This window comes from Entelurus aequoreus, linkage group LG15, assembly GCF_033978785.1.
Source record: "Entelurus aequoreus isolate RoL-2023_Sb linkage group LG15, RoL_Eaeq_v1.1, whole genome shotgun sequence".
Lineage (NCBI taxonomy): Eukaryota > Metazoa > Chordata > Actinopteri > Syngnathiformes > Syngnathidae > Entelurus > Entelurus aequoreus.
The window spans coordinates 12,789,526-12,811,003 of record NC_084745.1 but is presented as its reverse complement, the minus strand read 5'-3'; the positions used below and the strand labels follow the sequence as shown (position 1 = coordinate 12,811,003).

Sequence of the window (21,478 nt, the reverse complement as noted above, 5' to 3'; positions counted from 1 at the left end):
GCATTTGTTTTATACATAAGCATAACATTACTATGACAAAACACGTCAAGTAACGAAGTGGAAAAGCGTTTTGATCATATATAAAATATTTTGTAGTACAAAACAGTACACTACACATGTATATCGTATAATAGAAGTGTTTTGTTTGCTTTTAATTGAATACAAATAATTGTAATTTTCTTCTTCGGCTTGTTCTCTTCTCTATTGGTTGTGTTTCCGACATGACTGTTTTGCGCTTTGCTGCCTTCCACCGGCGGCTGCTTGCTATTGCAGGGTTTTGTTTTGTTTTTGCGTATTGAAAATGCATTTGTTTTATCTTGGAGAATGATTAAGAGTACAAAAGCCCTTAAATTGATATATTTGTTAAAAACATTTAAAGTGATTTTAGTTAGCCCTTTTTGTCTTTTTTAAATTTTTATTATTAATATTATTTATTAATATTCATTACTCTCTGTTTTGTGATTTAGGGCTATATACATAAACATTGATTGATTGATTGATGTTGAAAGTGCCTTGACTTTTGTGTGAATTATACATGTATGTTTGTTGTTCAATAAAAAAAATAAAAATAAATAAAGGCATGTTTTTTACATAAGCCTAAAATTACTATAACACAACACGTCGAGTAACGAAGTGGAAAAGCGTTTTGATCATATATAAAATATTTTATAATACAAAACAGTACACTACACATGTATGTCTTATAATAGAAGTGCTTTGTTTGCTTTTAATTGAATACAAATAATTGTCATTTTCTTCTTCGGCTTGTTCTCTTCTTTTATTGGTTGTGTTTCCGACATGACTGTATTGACTTTGCTGCGTCCCACCGGCGGCTGCTTGCTATTGCAGTTTTTGTTTTTTTTAAATTATTATTTGCGTCTTTATTTTATCATTCATCTTTTTTTTTTAAATAATTGTAAAGTTAGCGAAATTAGTGTAAATAAAGAACATCCAGCCGACATTTTAAATGCTACATTTAATTAAAAGGAAATAAAGGTGGCACAATAACATGGCATATTTACGCTTTCATTTTGAAATGGCGTGTTTACGTGTTGTAACGTGTATTTGAAACGTATGCATTGTTATAAAATGTGTAACTCGGGTCTGCTCAGCCCACCCCCTTGCACGTCCACAGCATCCTGCTGATGCAGAAGGGCTCCCACTGACGCTACCTGGAGCGAACCCACACAAATATGACGATGTGATTCAATAACACCAGCTCTTGCTTTTTTCCTGCCACTGACCGGGACGGTGGGATTTCCGATTCCACGCGTGCCGTAAACGCACCACCGTGCAGTAAAAGGTAGACGCGGTTAAATAAAAAATAAAAAAGGTGTTCAGACTCGGAAGAAAGAAGCTTCTTTTCTCCCTCAAGAGCTCGCTGGCTGGCGGCTGAGCTTCAGGTACGTCTCGTAGAGCTAAACGTGCGTCTTTTACGTGAACGTGTCGTCGTTACGGTCAACGTGCTAGCGATGCTACAGGTGCTAACGTCCTTGATGACGTCACGGGCGCGTAGGTCAGACACGGCATGTCTTCTTCATGTACAAGGACGGAGAATCCTTTATAAAGCTTACAAAACATTTTGATAATCTTCACTGACATACTTGGAAAATTTTATTTTAAATAAAATTTTAATAAAAACGGTCCCAAGTGTACCTTGTTATTGTGCAATAATAAAATATTCACATATTACAGTATAGCGCTACTATTAGCTTGCTAGCAACTACCATGCTAATTGCTAGCTGGCAACTACCATGCTAAATGCTAGCTGGCAACTACCGTGCTAATTGCTAGCTGGCAACTACCATGCTAATTGCTAGCTGGCAACTACCATGCTAATTGCTAGCTGGCAACTACCTGCTGCTAATCTATTAGTGCTCAAGTTGCCGTGTGATTGCTAACAAACATTCACACATCTAATTATTTTAATTGTTATTTTCATCCACCTGCTCTTCCACATTTCCAACTCTTACACTTTCAGAATGTTTGACTCATTCGTGACAAGCGTGTCAAATATTCTGTTACGTGACACATAGACATCTTATTAGGGTACGCAGCATGGAGCGCTACTGGCGCTGACGAGACGCGGGGCCGCCATCTTGGAGTGGTGATCCGCTCCACTCAGTGCAATTCATTTGGCAGGAGCAATGAACTGTCAGCGCATTTAATTCATCTTACCTCACTGAATACCACTGATTTTCACGTGTTTTTTTGTCATACGTGTAGCTATGATAAAGGACACATGTTTTGGCGTGTTTTATTATTCATAGTTTGCCTAACAGTAATAGAATATTCTTATATGTTATAAGTGACCAGACGTCCGAGATCAAAACTGGGAATATAATCCCAGAGAAGGGAGGAAAAAAACGGTCAGCTATTTTTAAATTCAAGAAACAATATGATTAGGTTATATACATACATATATACATTAGATATCTATATATCTTAAGGACTTATAGCCTGTATCTCTGTTGCTGCAGCAGCAGAGAGTTTATTCTGTCTTGACACTTTGTATTGATATATTGTCTTACATTCTTCCCTTAAATGATCATGTTTACAGTGATTGTTTTGTATGTATTTTTTATGCACACTACCGTTCAAAAGTTTGGGGTCACCCAAACAATTTTGTGGAATAGCCTTCATTTCTAAGAACAAGAATAGACTGTCGAGTTTCAGATGAAAGTTCTCTTTTTCTGGCCATTTTGAGCGTTTAATTGACCCCACAAATGTGATGCTCCAGGAACTCAATCTGCTCAAAGGAAGGCCAGTTTTGTAGCTTCTGTAACGAGCTAAACTGTTTTCAGATGTGTGAACATGATTGCACAAGGGTTTTTTAATCATCAATTAGCCTTCTGAGCCAATGAGCAAACACATTGTACCATTAGAACACTGGAGTGATAGTTGCTGGAAATGGGCCTCTATACACCTATGTAGATATTGCACCAAAAACCAGACATTTGTAGCTAGAATAGTCATTTACCACATTAGCAATGTATAGAGTGTATTTCTTTAAAGTTAAGACTAGTTTAAAGTTATCTTCATTGAAAATAAGGACATTTCAATGTGACCCCAAACTTTTGAACGGTAGTGTATGTCGCTTTGGATAAAAGCGTCTGCCAAATACTTAAATATAAACACCTGAAAGTCTTTATATCAGCTAAAACCACCAATCTGTTTCACTGGATTCAGAATTAAACCAAATTCTGTCTTACCCAACAATGTTAGTATTTGAATATTGTTACTTGAAGCTAGACAAAACTTAGACTTGTATAATACTGTATAGCCACTGTCCATCTGATTGTCTAGTTAGCTAACATATATTATCCCCCCCCCCCCCCTACACAATCTGGACTGTGGTCCTAACGTTTACCCCTGTTGGCTTTTACAATCTTTATCTTCATAATTTATTTCAACTTTATGTTATTCAAGTATGACATTTTTAAATTTAATTAATTTAATTGACAAGCAATTCTATTATGGTCATACTCTTGTTTGCTAGCAGCTACGATTTCAGTACTATTGAAGATCTTTGCTCCTTTTCAACTCTGTGGTAATATTCTTTTCACAAAATACAACCAATAGTACGTTAATGTTAAATCTTACTTGTGAAAAGTAATCCCCCTATTCCTATTTTCAACAGTCCACTCATTTGAGCAGGAAAACGCTGAACACCATCTTTGTTTTCTACCTGTCAACTGTCAGTTTGAGCAGCTGGCTCCTCATCACCACTTCAAGATGGCCGACGAATTTCTCGCGTCACAGCAGCCAATGCTGGGTCTACTTATAAGATGTCTATGACGTGACACACGTTAGCTGTTAGCAGGCTAACGTTAACGTGTTAGCTTTTTGGCAAATTGTGCAGGTATGCACCTCAGTGTCAAATATTTTGTTACTTCAAGCATGCTAACATCAGCGTGTTGGGTTGAGAGGTTGTTTTTGCTCATTTTGCAGGTGAACTCCCAAAATGCATGTGTTTGTTATTTGACGCTATCTGGCTAGCAAGCTAACTGTTAGCATTTCAGTTTGGCTTTTCCGAAATTACACACAATTTCTACCCAAATTGCATTTTAACATTTTAATTTCGCCCTTTTTTCGTCCGCCTTCTACTTCCACATTTTTCATCGGATTCTGACTATTCTACTTTTTTTGTGGGATTTATTGTTTTTGTTTTTTACTTTCTTTTTAAACTGTTATTGCTAAAAAACAACAACTTTATATTGAATCAAAATCAATGTTGTTGATATTTAAGGCTCCTTATTCTCATGAAATATTCCACTTTGACATTTTTAGGGAGGGAAATATTGCATATTTTGAGTTTTTGCCATTAAAAAAAAGTGGTTTTCTTTGACAAAAATGGCATAAAACAAATAAACAAAAATACATTTAAAAAAAATGATCTGAAGTTGATCTAGAGATTTAAGTGTTGAAAGTAAAAAATAAAAACTATTTGTAACACTTTTATGAGTGGGACCCTTTTGGATCCCTAATATTTTTTGTGGGATTTTATTAGATTTTTTAAAACTGTCGTTACTCAAAAAATGATATTAGTTTACATCAAATGTTCCATTTACAATTTTTTTTGGGGGCGGTAAATATTGCATATAGTAAGTTTTAGCCAAAAAAAACACATTGTTTTCTTTGACAAAAAGGGCATAAAACAAGCAAACAAAAAATACATTAAAAACATTTTTATATTTAACAAATGGATCTGAAGTTGATCTCGAGATTAAAAGTAAAAACAAAATATATTACTTATTTGTATCACTTTTTGAGTGGGACCCTTTTGGATCCCCAATTATTTGTGGGATTTATTTTGTACTTTTTTTTTAACTGTCGTTGCTAAAAAAAAAAAAAACTTATATTGAATCAAAATCAATGTCGTTATGAAATATTGACCTATTTAAGGCTCCTATTACTTCTCATTAAATATTTCACTTTGACATTTTAAGGGGGAGAAATATTGCATATTTTGAGTTTTTGCCATAAAAAAAGTGTTTTTCTTTGACAAAAATGGCATAAAACAAATAAACAAAAATGCATTTTAAAAAATGATAATTGATGGATAGATCTGAAGTTGATCTAGAGATTTAAGTGTTGAAAGTTAAAAAAAAAAAAAAAAATACTATTTGTAACACTTTTATGAGTGGGACCCTTTTGGATCCCTAAGATTATTTTTTAGATTTTATTTTATTTTTTTAAACTGTCATTACTCAAAAAATGATATCACTTCACATCAAATGTTCCATTTAGAAAACAAAATTGGGGGGTAAATATTGCATATAATAAGTTTTAGCCATTAAAAACATTGTTTTCTTTGACAAAAAGGGCATAAAACAAGCAAACAAAAAATACATTCAAAACATTTCTTATATTTAACAAATAGATCTGAAGTTGATCTCGAGATTAAAAGTAAAAACAAAAATATAAAAAAATTTTTTTATCACTTTTTGAGTGGGACCCTTTTGGATCCCCAATAATTTTTGTGGGATTTAATTTTTACTTTTTTTTTATCTGTCTTTGCTATAAAAACAACTTATATTGAATCAAAATCAATGTTGTTATGAAATATTGACCTATTAAAGGCTCGTATTACTTCTCATCAAATATTTCACTTTGACATTTTTGGGGTGGATAATATTCCATATTTTGAGATTTTGCCATGACAAAATATGGTTTTTGTTTGACAAAAAGGGAATAAAACAAGCAAACAAAAAATACATTTAAAAAATGACTTATAATTAACAAATAGATCTGCGAAATTTAGTCCTCCTCTCAAACTTAAGAATAAAAGCTATTTATCAACTTTCTTAAGTCTAAGAATCACTCCTACTCTGCACGATATTTAAGAGACCTTCAGAGGTGTCTTAAGGGGTTAGGAGTTGCCAGCAGGGGATGGCACTGAGGCGAGAGAGACGTGCGCGAACGTTCAGGGAGCGGAAGGATGTCCTGGCTTTGTTTGATGACGAGCAGCTGATCAAACGGTATCGTTTAGACAGAGCGGGTATTATTTTTGTCACAGATTTAATCATTTTCGATTCCTTGTTGATTTCTGCATGTGGCTGCAGTGGGCTAGTATATATAGAGCCACCCACACCAGTTTCAAATTAGTTGCCTAATTAATGAATTGGAAAGAAAATGTTATGAGAGTAGCGTATGTGTGTGTGTGGCCCTTTAATAGGTGACAGCATGTGAGGTGAGTGACGTCAGTGAGTGTGTGGGCGAGAGAAGAGAGAGAGCGGTAGCGTAAGTGCAGCTTTCAGCGAATAATTTATTTACTCTTAAGTCAACTCTTAGCAGACTTCTTAGGAGTAATTCTAAGAAGCTTGATAAGTACGGCCCCTGAAGTTGATCTAAAGATTGAAGTGTTAAAAGTAAAAGCAAAAATATGATTTATTTTTAACACTTTTTGAGTGGGACCCTTTTGGATACCCAATAATTTTTGTGGGATACATTTTTTGATTTTTTTTTAACTGTCATTGCTAAAACAAAACTTACCGTATATTGAATCAAAAATCAATGTCGTTATGAATTATTGACCTATTTAAGGCTCCTATTACTTATTATCAAATATTCCACTTTGACATTTGATAGGGGGTAAATATTGCATATTTTGAGTTTTGCCATAAAAAAAAGTGGTTTTCTTTGACAAAAAGGGCAAAAAATACATTAAAAAAAATAAAATAATAATAATCGACGGATAGATCTGGGGCCGTACTTATCAAGCTTCTTAGAGTGCCATTTTACACTTAAGTCCTGAGAATTTGCGAAATTTAGTCCTACTCTCAAACTTAAGAATAAAAGCTTTTTATCTACGTTCTTAAGTCTAAGAATCACTCCTACTCTCCACGATATTTAAGAGACCTTCAGAGGTGTCTTAAGTGGTTAGGAGTTGCCAGCAGGGGATGGCACTGAGGCGAGAGAGACGTGCGCAAACGTTCAGGGAACGGAACAATGTTTTTTTTTTTTTTTGATGACGAGCAGCTGATCAAACGGTATCGTTTAGACAGAGCGGATATTATTTTTGTCACAGATTTAATACTTTTCGATTCCTTGTTGATTTCTGCATGTGTCTGCAGTGGGCTAGTATATATAGAGCCACCCACACCAGTTTCAAATTAGTTGCCTAATTAATGAATTGGAAAGAAAATGTTATGACAGTAGCGTATGTGTGTGTGTGGCCCTTTAATAGGTGACAGCATGTGAGGTGAGTGACGTCAGTGAGTGTGTGGGCGAGAGAAGAGAGAGAGCGGTAGCGTAAGTGCAGCTTTCAGCGAATAATTTATTTACTCTTAAGTCAACTCTTAGCAGACTTCTTAGGAGTAATTCTAAGAAGCTTGATAAGTACGGCCCCTGAAGTTGATCTAAAGATTGAAGTGTTAAAAGTAAAAGCAAAAATATGATTTATTTTTAACACTTTTTGAGTGGGACCCTTTTGGATACCCAATAATTTTTGTGGGATACATTTTTTGATTTTTTTTTAACTGTCATTGCTAAAACAAAACTTACCGTATATTGAATCAAAAATCAATGTCGTTATGAATTATTGACCTATTTAAGGCTCCTATTACTTATTATCAAATATTCCACTTTGACATTTGATAGGGGGTAAATATTGCATATTTTGAGTTTTGCCATAAAAAAAAGTGGTTTTCTTTGACAAAAAGGGCAAAAAATACATTAAAAAAAATAAAATAATAATAATCGACGGATAGATCTGGGGCCGTACTTATCAAGCTTCTTAGAGTGCCATTTTACACTTAAGTCCTGAGAATTTGCGAAATTTAGTCCTACTCTCAAACTTAAGAATAAAAGCTTTTTATCTACGTTCTTAAGTCTAAGAATCACTCCTACTCTCCACGATATTTAAGAGACCTTCAGAGGTGTCTTAAGTGGTTAGGAGTTGCCAGCAGGGGATGGCACTGAGGCGAGAGAGACGTGCGCAAACGTTCAGGGAACGGAACAATGTTTTTTTTTTTTTTTGATGACGAGCAGCTGATCAAACGGTATCGTTTAGACAGAGCGGATATTATTTTTGTCACAGATTTAATACTTTTCGATTCCTTGTTGATTTCTGCATGTGTCTGCAGTGGGCTAGTATATATAGAGCCACCCACACCAGTTTCAAATTAGTTGCCTAATTAATGAATTGGAAAGAAAATGTTATGACAGTAGCGTATGTGTGTGGCCGTGAGGTGAGTGACGTCAGTGAGTGTGTGGGCGATAGAAGAGAGGGAGCGGTAGCGTGAGTGCCGGCGGGGACTAGTTTGTTTTGTATTATTTTGTAGTTTATTGTCAAAATATACACTCCCATTGTCCACTTAAATATTTCCAAGATATTTCTTTATTCTTAGACAAGGGATTCCCTTCCGTGATTGGTCATTTCTATGGACACAGAAATGACGTCACCTAAAATTCCGTTTACGGCACATAGTAATGTCGTAATTCAGCTCTGAGTGTGACACTTAAGATTCAGTCCTACACTTCGCTGAAAGTGTGAGTAAGACGCTTGATAACTAACTTTTAAGTGCAGCTTTCAGCGAATAATTTATTTACTCTTAAGTCAACTCTTAAAAGACTTCTTAGGAGTAATTCTAAGAAGCTTGATAAATACGGCCCCTGACGTTGATGTAGAGATTTAAATGTTAAAAGTAAAAAATATATATATTTTTAACACTTTTATGAGTGGGACCCTTTTGGATTCTTAAGATTCTTGTGGGATTTTTTTATTTTTTTTTAAACTGTCATTGCTCAAAAAATGATATTACTTCACATCAAATGTTCCATTTTGAATTTTTTTGGGGAGGATAAATATTGCATATAATACGTTTTTGCTAGGGATGTCCGATAATGGCTTTTTTGCTGGTATCCGATATTCCGATATTGTCCAACTCTTAATTACCGATACCGATATCAACCGATACCGATATATACAGTCGTGGAATTAACACAATATTATGCCTAATTTGGACAACTAGGTATGGTGAAGATAAGGTCCTTTTTAAAAAAAATAAATAAAATAAGATAAATAAATTTAAAAAAAATTCTTGAATAAAAAAGAAAGTAAAACAATATAAAAACAGTTACATAGAAACTAGTAATTAATGAAAATGAGTAAAATTAACTGTTAAAGGTTAGTACTATTAGTGGACCAGCAGCACGCACAATCATGTGTGCTTACGGACTGTATCCCTTGCAGACTGTATTGATATATATTGATATATAATGTAGGAACCAGAATATTAATAACAGAAAGAAACAACCCTTTTGTGTGAATGAGTGTAAATGGGGGAGGGAGGTTTTTTGGGTTGGTGCACTAATTGTAAGTGTATCTTGTGTTTTTTATGTTGGTTTATTAAAAAAAAACAAAAAACAATACCGATAATAAAAAAAACGATACCGATAATTTCCGATATTACATTTTAAAGCATTAATCGGCATCTCTAGTTTTTGCCATAAAAAAAAAACATGGTTTTCTTTGACAAAAAGGGCATAAAACATAAAAAACAACCTTCTATCGACAGATAGACCTGAAGTTGATCCAGAGATTTTAGCATTAAAAAATAATATATATATATTTATATTATATGACTTTTTTTTTTGTTGTTATGATTGAGACCCTTCCGGGTCCAAACATGAGGGTTAAAAAAATATACTCTATTGGTTTTAAAAATGGAATATATAAAAATGGCCCCCACGCACTTTAATTTTCCGGTTTGCGGCCCTCAGTGGAAAAAGTTTGGCTCCCCGGCTGTACGTATGTAAAAGTAGTCATTGCTGGTTTTTAATGTACACATTCTTTCTTTTCTCGCAGCACTCGGGTCGTGGAAGCAGAAAAGCACAGAAGAAGAGAGTCAACGATGAGCGGCAATCGAAGCGCTCTGTTGTTGACGTCCTCGTACGACGGGCAGGCCTACTTGCTGCCCCACGTGCACGAGTACAAATGCGGCGGCGTGTCCGTCCAGCCCACCGTCGCCATTTTGGGGTCGGGGGATTTCTCCAAGGGTTTGACTCTCCGTCTGCTGCGCTGCGGCTTCCATGTGGTGGTCGGCAGTCGGCATCCCCACCAAGCGGCCCGCGTCTTCCCTCACGTGGTGGACGTGACGCACCACGAGGACGCGGTCGGGAAGGCCAGCGTGGTCTTCTTGGCCATCCGCCGAGAACACTACGCCGTTTTGTTGGACCTCAAGCATTTACTGGAAGGTACTACTGCATGCATGTTGTACTGCGAGTACTTTGTATTTGTTGCACAACATGTCGAAATACTAAGGGTGCACACAAGAATGGATTCACACCAGAGTCATGATTCTTACTCATCCCCATTCTAAATTGAATCATAATTGTAAAAAATTGATAGGAACATTTTTTGTTGTTGTTTTTTAATCAAATATCAGAAATACGTTTTTATTTTTAGGAGCTTTTCTACCACATCATCTGTTCTGAAAAAGTTTCATTATAATCATTACACCATATCATACAAATCGAGAGCCGTGTTGAATTGAAAATCGATTCTGAGTCAAATCGTCATCCCCAAAATCAGAAATGGATCGAATCAATATGTGCCCAAAGATACCCACCCCTAATAGGGGTGCACAAAAAATAGAAATAAAAAATGTAATTCAAATTTTAAAAAAATGTAAGTCAATTTTAGGCCTTCTACGTGCAACCAGAAGAATATTTTCTAAACTGTAACATGTTTAAAAAAAGAAAGAAAGATTGTAATTATTATACCAAATAATACATTGCATGAATCGGTATAAATCAAGAATCGCGTTGAATCGAGAATCGACTGTGAATTGAATCGTCACCCCCTGAATCGTATAGAATCAGAATCGGTTTGAATCGAGAATTGTGTTAAATTGAAAACCAATTCTGAATCCAATCGTCATCCCCAGAATTTGAATCTGATCGAATTGTTAAGTGCCCAAAGATTCACACCCCTAATAGGAGTGCAAACACACAAAACATTCAAAATGTAATTACATTTTTTTTTTACATAAGAATACATTTTTTTAAAGTAAGTTTTAGGCCACCTCCATGCAACCAGAAGGAGCTTTTCTACCCCGTCATCTGTTCTCAAAAAGTTTCATTATAATCATTACACCAAATAATACATTGCGAGAATCGGTTTGAATCGAGAATCGTGTTGAATTGAAAATCGATTCCAAGTCAAATCGTCATCCCCAGAATCTGAATCGGATTGAAGTGATAAAAGCCCAAAGATTCAGACCCCTAATAGGAGTGCACAAAAAATACAAATATTTTATTATTTATTATTATTTTTTATAATAATATATTTTTTAAAGTCCCATCTCCGTGCAACCAGTAGGAGCTTTTCTAACCTGTAACATGTTTTAATTGTAGTATAATTATTATACCAAACAATACATTGCATGAATCGGTATGAATCAAGAGTCGTGTTGAATCGAGAATCGATTGTGAATCGAATCGTCACCCCCTGAATTGTATCGAATCAGAATCGGTTTGAATCGAGAATCGTGTTGAATTGAAAACCGATTCTGAGTCAAATCGTCATCCCCAGAATCTGAATCATATTGAATCGTTAGGTCCCCAAAGATTCACACCCCTAATAGGAGTGCACAAAAAATACAAATAAAAAATGTAATGACATTTTTTTTTTTTATAATTATATATTTTTTAAAGTCCCATCTCCGTGCAACCAGTAGCTTTTCTAACCTGTAACATGTTTTAATTGTATTATAATTATTATACCAAACAATACATTGCATGAATCGGTATGAATCAAGAGTCGTGTTGAATCGAGAATCGATTGTGGATCGAATCGTCACCCCCTGAATTGTATCGAATCAGAATCGGTTTGAATCGAGAATCGTGTTGAATTGAAAACCGATTCTGAGTCAAATCGTCATCCCCAGAATCTGAATCATATTGAATCGTTAGGTGCCCAAAGATTCACACCCCTAATAGGAGTGCACAAGAAATACATATAAAAAATTGAATTATATATTTTTTTAATAATAATACATTTTTTAAAAGTCCCATCTCCGTGCAACCGGAAGGAGCTTTTCTAACCTGTAACCTGTTTTAAAAAAGTTTTATTATAAATATTATACCAAATAATACCTTGCATGAATCAAGAATCATGTTGAATCGAGAATCGATTGTGAATCGAATCGTCAGCCCCTGAATCGTATCGAATAGTTTGGCGCCCAAACATTCACACCCGAATCATGTTTCTTATTCATCCCGATACCAGATCAAATCATAATTTTCAAAAAGCCATTAAAGAATGTTGTATTCATTTAAAAAAAATATGTTTTTAGACCATCTCCATGCAACCTTTTCTAACATGTAACCCAGGCCCATCCAACTGGCGGCCCACGTGCCACATCCGGCCCGCCAAAGCTTTTCATTGGCCCGCCGAACATCACCTAAAAAGGCTAAATGAGTTATTTACACAGAAATATGCACAAAACAATAACACATCTATTCAGTTTCGGCTAGTTTTTTGTTCAACTATTTGCTTTATTGCTGTCAGCAAATAAAAATCCATAAATTAGCCGCACCATTTTTTTAAGCCACAGGGTCAAAAGCGTAGGAAAAACATCGCAGCTTATAGTCGGGAATTTACGGTAATTATTTGGATGACTACTTCTTACTTGTTACTTGTTACCAAATGGTAAATGGTAAATGGGTCGTACTTGTATAGCGCTTTTCTACCTTTTTTTTAAGGAACTCAAAGCGCTTTGACACTATTTTCCACATTCACCCATTCACACACACACATTCACACATTCACACACTGATGGCGGGAGCTGCCATGCACGGCGCTAACCAGTCCCATCAGGAGCACGGGTGAAGTGTCTTGCTCAAGGACACAACGGACGTGACTAGGATGGTAGAAGGTGGGGATTGAACCAGTAACCCTCAGATTGCTGGCACGGCCACTCTCCCAACTTCGCCACGCCGTACCAAGGGACAGACATTTTTTCACGCACCCCCTTGAAGTTAATGTTGTTGTTTTTTTTATCCGTATGTGTCAAGATAGTTCTTTACTGACACTAAATGTGCTGTTATGCGCCCCCCCCCCCCCGCCCCATATTACAGAATGAATATGATATTGTTGGTCACGTCTCCTTGCAGGAAAGATATTGGTGGACGTGAGTAACAACCGGCGGGTGAACCAGTACCCAGAGTCCAATGCCGAGTACCTGTCGTCGTTGCTGCCACACTCCATCGTGGTGAAAGCCTTCAACGTCATCTCATCCTGGGCCATGTTGCAGACCACACCCAAGGACGCCAGCACACAGGTAAATGCCTCGACATACACCTTTTTACTTTACTTGACTTTATCTAGTCTCTTCTTATAAAGTTCACTTAGTAATAATGCATTGCTTCCAAATGATTTATTCACGCCCCCTCCTGAACTGAAATAGTATTGAGAACTAGGGCTAGGGGACGGCGTGGCAAAGTTGGTAGAGTGGCTGTGCCAGCAATCGGAAGGTTGCTGGTTACTGGGGTTCAATCCCCACCTTCTACCATCCTAGTCACGTCCGTTGTGTCCTTGGGCAAGACACTTCACCCTTGCTCCTGATGGCTGCTGGTTAGCGCCTTGCATGGCAGCTCCCGCCATCAGTGTGTGAATGTGTGTGTGAATGGGTGAATGTGGAAACACTGTCAAAGCGCTTTGAGTACCTTGAAGGTAGAAAAGCGCTATACAAGTATAACCCATTTATAACTATTTTGATAGTCGATTAGTCATCGACTCTCTTAACGATTAATCGACTAGGCCAGGGGTCGGCAACCCAAAATGTTGAAAGAGCCATATTGGACCAAAAAAACAAAAACAAATCTGTCTGGAGCCGCAAAAAATTAAAAGCCATATTACATGTGTCATGAGATGTAAATTTAATTAAGAGGACTTAAAGGAAACTAAATTAGCTCAAATATAGCTACAAATTAGGCATAATGATGCAATATGTACATATAGCTAGCCTAAATAGCATGTTAGCATCGATTAGCTTGCAGTCATGCAGTGACCAAATATGTCTGATTAGCACTTCACACAAGTCAATAACATCAACAAAACTCACCTTTGTGCACTCATGTACAACGTTAAAAGTGTGGTGGACAAAATGAGACAGAAAAAGAAGTGGCATAAAACACGTCCTAGAAAGTCGGAGAAAGTTATGCATGTAAACAGACTATACGGTGAGTTCAAGGACCGCCAAAATAAGTAGGACAAAACGGCGCTCGCCAAATACTTGAATCAGTGAAGCATATTTAATACAAACAGTGTGATATATAACAATTACTGAGGTTTGTGTCATGTTTGTCCTCCTACAGAAACCATACTAAAACAAAAAAATTGATTTTTTTTCCCCTCATCTTTTTCCATTCTTCATACATTTTTTAAAAATCTCCAGAGAGCCACTAGGGCGGCGCTAAAGAGCCGCATGCGGCTCTAGAGCCGCGGGTTGCCGACCCCCGGACTAGGCGGATTATAAAGCGTACAAATATTCAGTGGCTCTAATGTAGCCATCAACTTTTAAATTCAGCTGGAGATATTTTTAGACATGCAGGGTTTCCCCTAGACTGCCAAGATACCCGTGGGGGCGGGGTCAGGGGTGTGGTCATGGGCATGATGTCATGGAATAATTTGCATAATGTGTTATGATGATATACTATATTATTTCTTCAAAAAGGCTCAGAAAATGTATATATACATTTAAAAACAAATCTGTTATTATTAATTAGCATTAACACATATATATATAAATATATATGTTTACCGTTTTGCCATATTTTCAATTGTTGCTGCTTATTGTACTTTAATGTACTTTGTGGAGATTTTTTCAAGTGTCTAGAGACTTTTAATTAGTCTTTTACTAAAAACAACTGGCAATAAATCTAGCATTTAAAGACTCTACTTCTGTGCCCCGATGTACCTGACGAAAGAAGAGAGCTGCAGCGAGCATGACGTCACACTTGCTTGGCGTTGTTGCTCTAGTTTCACTTTCTCTTTTTAAAAGCCGCCACTGTCCTCTTAATATTTGCACATTTTGTAGATGGCTGTCTGTGGGTATATCTGTAATATCTATTAATATCACGTCCACATCACAGACATGCTGACAACGTCCCAGACAATCATGGTGTGCGTTTTGTTTACATCCGGTTTCCGTAGTGCAGTTTTTGGTGATTTAAGTATTTTTTCGGTACATCTACTGAAAATGTGACCAAATCTGCTGGGTCAAAAGTATACATACAGCAATGTTAATATTTGGTTACATGTCCCTTGGCAAGTTTCACTGCAATAAGGCGCTTTTGGTAGCCATCCACAAGCTTCTGGTTGAATGTTTGACCACTCCTCTTGAATAAATTGGTGCAGTTCAGCTAAATTTGTAGTTTTTTTGACATGGACTTGTTTCTTCAGCATTGTCCACACATTTAAGTCAGGACTTTCGGAAAGCCATTCTAAAACCTTAATTGTAGCCTAATTTAGCCATTTCTTTACCACTTTTGACGTGTGTTTGGGGTCATTGTCCTGTTGGAACACCCAACTGCGCCCAAGACCCAACCTCCGGGCTGATGATTTTAGGTTGTCCTGAAGAATTTGGAGGTAATCCTCCTTTTTCATTGTCCCATTTACTCTCTGTAAAGCACCAGTTTCATTGGCAGCAAAACAGGCAGAGCATAATACTACCACCACCATGCTTGACGGTAGGTATGGTATTCATGGGATTAAAAGCCTCACCTTTTCTCCTCCAAACATATTGCTGGGTATTGTGGCCAAAAAGCTCAATTTTTGTTTCATTTGACCACAGAACTTTCCTCCAGAAAGTCTTATCTTTGTCCATGTGATGTGAGATGAAACAAAAATTGAGCTGTTTGGCCACAATACCCAGCAATATGTTTGGAAGAGAAAAGGTGAGGCCTTCAATCCCAGGAACACCATACCTACCGTCAACCATGGTGGTGGTAGTATTATGCTATGGGCCTGTTTTGCTGCCCTAACCATGACCCATCAGGAGCAAGGGTGAAGTGTCTTGCTCAAGGACACAACGGACATGACGAGGTTGGTAGATGGTGGGGATTGAACTTGGAACCCTCAGGTTGCTGGCACGGCCACTCTCCCAACCGCGCCACGCCGTCCCCAAATGTGGCCCGTGGGCCGCCAGTTGAATGGACCTGCTATACATGATGTCATACTGTGTATAATGTTGGTACGCAGTATTTACAGGAAGTGCGTTTCTCTGCAGGTGTTTGTGTGCAGCGACTCGGCGGAGGCTCGTCATCAGATCATGGAGTTAGCTCGCCGGCTGACCTTCCAGCCGGTAGACATGGGACTTCTGTCCTCCTCCCAGGCCATCGAGAACATGCCGCTCCGCTTGTTCCCGGGCTGGAAGGGCCCCGTCCTCGCCGCCGTCACCCTCTCCATCTTCTTCTTCGCCTACTCCTTCGTCCGAGACGTCGTCCACCCGTACCTCAAGCACAAGCAGAGCCACTTCTACAAGATCCCCATCGAGACGGTCAACAGGACGCTGCCCACCGTGGCCATAACTCTCCTGGCGCTGGTCTACCTGGCGGGCCAGGTGGCGGCGGCCCACCAGCTCTACTACGGAACCAAGTACCGGCATCTGCCTGGCTGGCTGCAGGGCTGGCTGCAGTGTCGCAAACAGTTAGGCCTGCTCAGCTTTTTCTTCGCCTCGGTCCACGTTCTCTACAGTCTCTGTTTGCCCATGAGAAGGTCTGAGAGGTACCTGCTGCTCAACACGGCTGTCCAACAGGTCAGAAACCCTTTCTTCACCCTCTTGTATCTTTATTTAACCATAAACCTCATAATAATATCTAATATAATGATACAAGTGGAAATAAGAACGTATTCAAAATGTGTTCAGGATCAAACGCCTTTGACTTACTGTAGGCTACGCTGTAGAAACAACTGTAGATTTTACAGTAAAAAAAAAATGGCAGCTCAGTGGCCTGAATTTTACCGTTAAAATAACAGTGGTACTGTTTCTCTATTTACAGTAACACACTGTAAAAACTACAACCATGGAGTTTATGGTTAAGAAAAACTGTCAGCTCGGTAGCCAGAATTTTACTGTAAATTAATTTAAACAGTAATACACAGTAAAAACAACAAGCGCAGCTTTTACGGTTAAAAAAAGTAGCAGCTAAGTTGCCAAATGTTTACCGTTAAAAAATAACAGTTAGCGTTTTTGTATTTACAGTAATACACTGTAAAAACGAGCGTAGCTTTTACCGTAAAAAAATGGCTGCTAAGTTGCTGAATTTTGCTGTAAAAAAACAGTTATCGTTTTTCTATTTACAGTAACACACTGTAAAAACTACAACTATAGATTTTTTATGGTAAAAAATTGGCAGTTCAGTCGCCAGTATTTTACCGTTAAATTAACACTAATTGTTTTTCCACTTACAGTAATGCACTGTAAAAACAACTATGGATTTTACATTTAACAACTGGCAGCTCAGTCGCCAGAATTTTACCTTAAAAATAACATTGTTACTGTTTTTCTATTCACAGTAATACACTGTAAAAACTACAACCATAGATTTTATGGTTTAAAAAAACTGTCAGCTTGGTCGCAAGAATTTTACTGTAAAGTAACAGTACTACACTGTAAAAACAACAAGCGAAGCTTTTACCGTAAAAAAAAAAAATGGCAGCCAAGTTGCTAAAATTTTACTGTAAAAATAACACTTATCATTTTTCTAGTTACTATTCACTGTAAAAACTACAACCAAAGATTTTATAGTTAAAAAAAAAACCTGACAGTTCAGTCTCCAAAGTTTTACCGTTAAAATAACATTAATGTTTTTTCCACTTACAGTAATGCACTGTAAAAACAACTACGGATTTTACAGTAAAAAACTGGCAGCTCAGTTGCCAGAATTGTACCTTAAAAATATATATATTTTTTTCTATTTACAGTAATACACTGTAAAAACTACAACCATACATTTTACAGTAAAAAACTGTCAGTTCAATTGCCAAAATGTTACCGTAAAAATAACAGTAATACAGTGTAAAAACAACGACCATATATTTTACAGGAAAAAACTGGCAGTTCAGTCACCAGAATTGTACCTTCAAAATAACAGTAGTACCGTTTCTCTATTTACAGTAATACGCTTTAAAAACAACCGTATATTTTATGGTAAAAAACTGGCATTTCACTCGCCAGAATTTTAGCACTAAAATAACATTAACCAATTTTCCATTTACAGTAATTCACTGGATTTTATAGTAAAAAACTGTCAGTTCAGAATTTTTCTGTTAAAACAACAGTGGTACTGTTTTTCTATTCACAGTAATACACTGTAAAAACAACAAGCATAGATTTTATGGTTAAGAAAAACAGTCAGCTCGGTCGCCAAAACTTTACTGTAAAATAACAGTAATACACTGTAAAAACAACCAGCGTAGCTGTTAGCGTTAAAAAATGGCAGCTAAGTTGCCAAAATGTTACCGTAAAATAACAGTTATCGTTTTTCTATTACAGTAACACACTGTAAAAACTACAACCACAGGTTTTCCAATAAAAAAAACCCTGGTAGCTCAGTCGCCAAAATTTTACCGTAAAAATATCAGCAATAGACTGTAAAAACAACAACCACTGGTTTTATGGTAAAAAAATATTGTCAGTCCGGTTGCAAGAATTTTACTGCAAAGTAACAGTAATACACTGTAAAAACAACAAGTGTAGCTTTTACCGTAAAAAAATGGCAGTTAAGTTGCCAAAATTTTACTATAAAATAATAGTTATCATTTTTCTATTTACAGTAACACACTGTAAAAACTACAACTATAGATTTTACGGTAAAAAAAAACCTGGCAGTTCAGTTCCTTGGTTGTTACCATAAAGATAACAGCAATTGTTTTTCCATTTAAAGTAACAGACTGTAAAAACTACAACCGTAGATTTACCAGGGTTAAAATGGCTGATCAGTCGCCAGAATTTTACCATTAAAATAACAATAATTGTTTTACCGTTTACAGTTATGCACTGTAAAAACTATGGATTTCACAGTAAAATAAGTGGCAGCTCAGTCGCCAAAATGTTACCGTAAAAATAACAGTTATTGTTTTTCCATTTACAGTAACACACTGTAAAAACTACAACCATAGATTTTACGGTAAAAAAATAAAATAAAATGTTACTGTAAAAATAACAGTAATACACTGTAAAAACATTGATTTTATGGTTAAAAAAAAACTGACTGGTCAGTTCCTTAAATGTTGCCGTAAAAATAACACTAATAGTTTTTCCATTTACAGTAGAGACACTGTAAAGACTACAACTAGATTTTACAGTCACCAGAATTTTACCTACACAATTACAGTAGTACAGGTTTTCAGTTTACATTGTAAAAAACACTGTCAACTTACTGTAAAATTCTGGCAGTTTTTTTTGTTTACTTTAAAATCAACAGGTTTTTGTTTCCAGTGTATTATGCTACAAGGTTACACTCCGTTTAAAGATTTAGTTCCTAAAAACAGTTGAATGCCCTCTGATTTTCTTTCTTTCTTTCTTTCTTTCTTTCTTTTAGTTTATTTCGAACATGAACACATTTACATCATAATACATCACACAATTTCATATCATTTCATTTACATCATGCCCGAAAAGGAGTAGGAAGAAGCAAAGCTTATTTAATCCTACCCCTTTCCCACTTCAAAGCGTTTACAATTATATAAAATCATTTACTGACCTTTTTATATAATAAAATAACATCTATGAATTAGTATATACAACAGTTTGTAATATGTAATTAATTAATTCAGTCATTATTAACATACTGAGATGAAGAATATTTTCAATAAGGTTGGAAGTTTTTCTCATAATTCTTCTTCTTTGTACTTTGTAAGCACTATTAATTTAAACAACCTCTTAAACTGGATCATGTCAGTACAATTTTTAACTTCTTTACTTAATCCATTCCATAATTTAATTGATTGAGAGTACTTCTAAATATAAAAAACATGAATAATTGTTCACATAAGCAGCACTTTTAAAGAATACAACACGTGGAGTAATACATCCAAAGAAAATACTTTCAATAGAAAGCAATGGTGTGTACAGTATTTACAGTATTTATTTTCGCATTCATTTTGGGGACAATGTGCTTTTCTTTAAGTTTGTGATGACGTTTTCCAACGGCAGGTCCATTCCAATGTGGAGGATTCCTGGAATGAGGAGGAGGTGTGGAGAGTGGAGATGTACGTCTCCTTTGGGGTCATGGGTCTGGGACTCATGTCCCTGCTGGCCGTCACTTCCATTCCTTCTGTGCAGCAAACACTCAACTGGAGGGAGTTTGGCTTCATTCAGGTATGGACTTGATCTGATCAGTATCTCATGTCCAGTAGCCCACCCTTTTCATGGCACACATCCATATATGATTCATTGAAAAACTCTGTCATACAACTCGGTGTTGCAAGTCGGTGTGTCACAATAGGATATTGATATGTCCGATATTAGCACACGTATCGGATGATGAATAGCCAGTTAACATCTAAATGTCCTCCAATAAACACAGTTTTTTGTTCTATTTTATTTAAGTTATTTACAAAAGGTAAACATGCTCGGCCAGTGTTTCTTAACCATAGGTTGGTCCGCGAGCGCCCCCTAGAGGGACGCAAAAACATTCATGTTTCTCAGCTGCGGTTCGTATTAAGTTGTAATGCACTTTTTCACCACTTGTGGCAGTAATGACAATAACAGACAGAAGAGGTCCGAAGCTAAAGTCATGGAAAAGATTCTTAAGCGCAAAAATTATGACTAAAGTGTTGACGCTGTATTTTCATTTGCGCTTAAATTGTATTGACAGTTTAGTTCGGAAACATATTCATTATCAGTGTTATTTATTTTAGCACAATATAAGTGTATGTCAATTTATTTTTCATCAGTTATTTATGAGTCACTTCTTATTTTTCTAAAGTCCGAGGTTTATGTTACGTTATCAATAATATATAATAAATAGAGATGTCCAATAATATCGGACTGCCGATATTATCGGCCGCTAAATGCTTTAAAATGCAATATCGGAAATTATCGGTATCGGTTTCAAAAAGTAAAATGTATGACTTTTTAAAACGCCAACGCTGTGTACACGGACGTAGGGAGAAGTACAGAGCGCCAATAAACCTTAAAGGCACTGCCTTTGCGTGCCGGCCCAGTCACATAATATCTACGGCTTTTCACACACACACAAGTAAATGCAAAGCATACTTGGTCAACAGCCATACAGGTCACACTGAGGGTGACGTATAAACAACTTTAACACTGTTACAAATATGCGCCACACTGTGAACCCACACCAAACAAGAATGACAAACACATTTCGGGAGAACATCCGCACCGTAACACAACATAAACACAACAGAACAAATACCCAGAACCCCTTGCAGCACAATATACACCCCTCGTTACCCCCTGCCCCCCCCCCCCACAACCCCGCCCACCTCAACCTCCTC

The 21,478-nt window shown here is 36.6% G+C and overlaps 1 protein-coding gene across 1 annotated transcript in view; it reads left to right on the top strand.

Moving 5' to 3' along the window:
• The first annotated feature begins 1,124 nt into the window (after positions 1-1,124).
• The window catches only part of steap2 (STEAP family member 2, metalloreductase), a 25,636-nt gene continuing 5,282 nt past the window's right edge, over positions 1,125-21,478 (top strand). Inside the window, exons 1-5 of the mRNA XM_062020888.1 lie at positions 1,125-1,403; positions 9,812-10,200; positions 13,123-13,289; positions 16,239-16,766; positions 20,169-20,333. Coding sequence (XP_061876872.1) covers positions 9,858-10,200; positions 13,123-13,289; positions 16,239-16,766; positions 20,169-20,333 — 1,203 coding nt within the window. The 5' untranslated portion in view covers positions 1,125-1,403; positions 9,812-9,857. The remainder of the gene's footprint in view (positions 1,404-9,811; positions 10,201-13,122; positions 13,290-16,238; positions 16,767-20,168; positions 20,334-21,478) is intronic.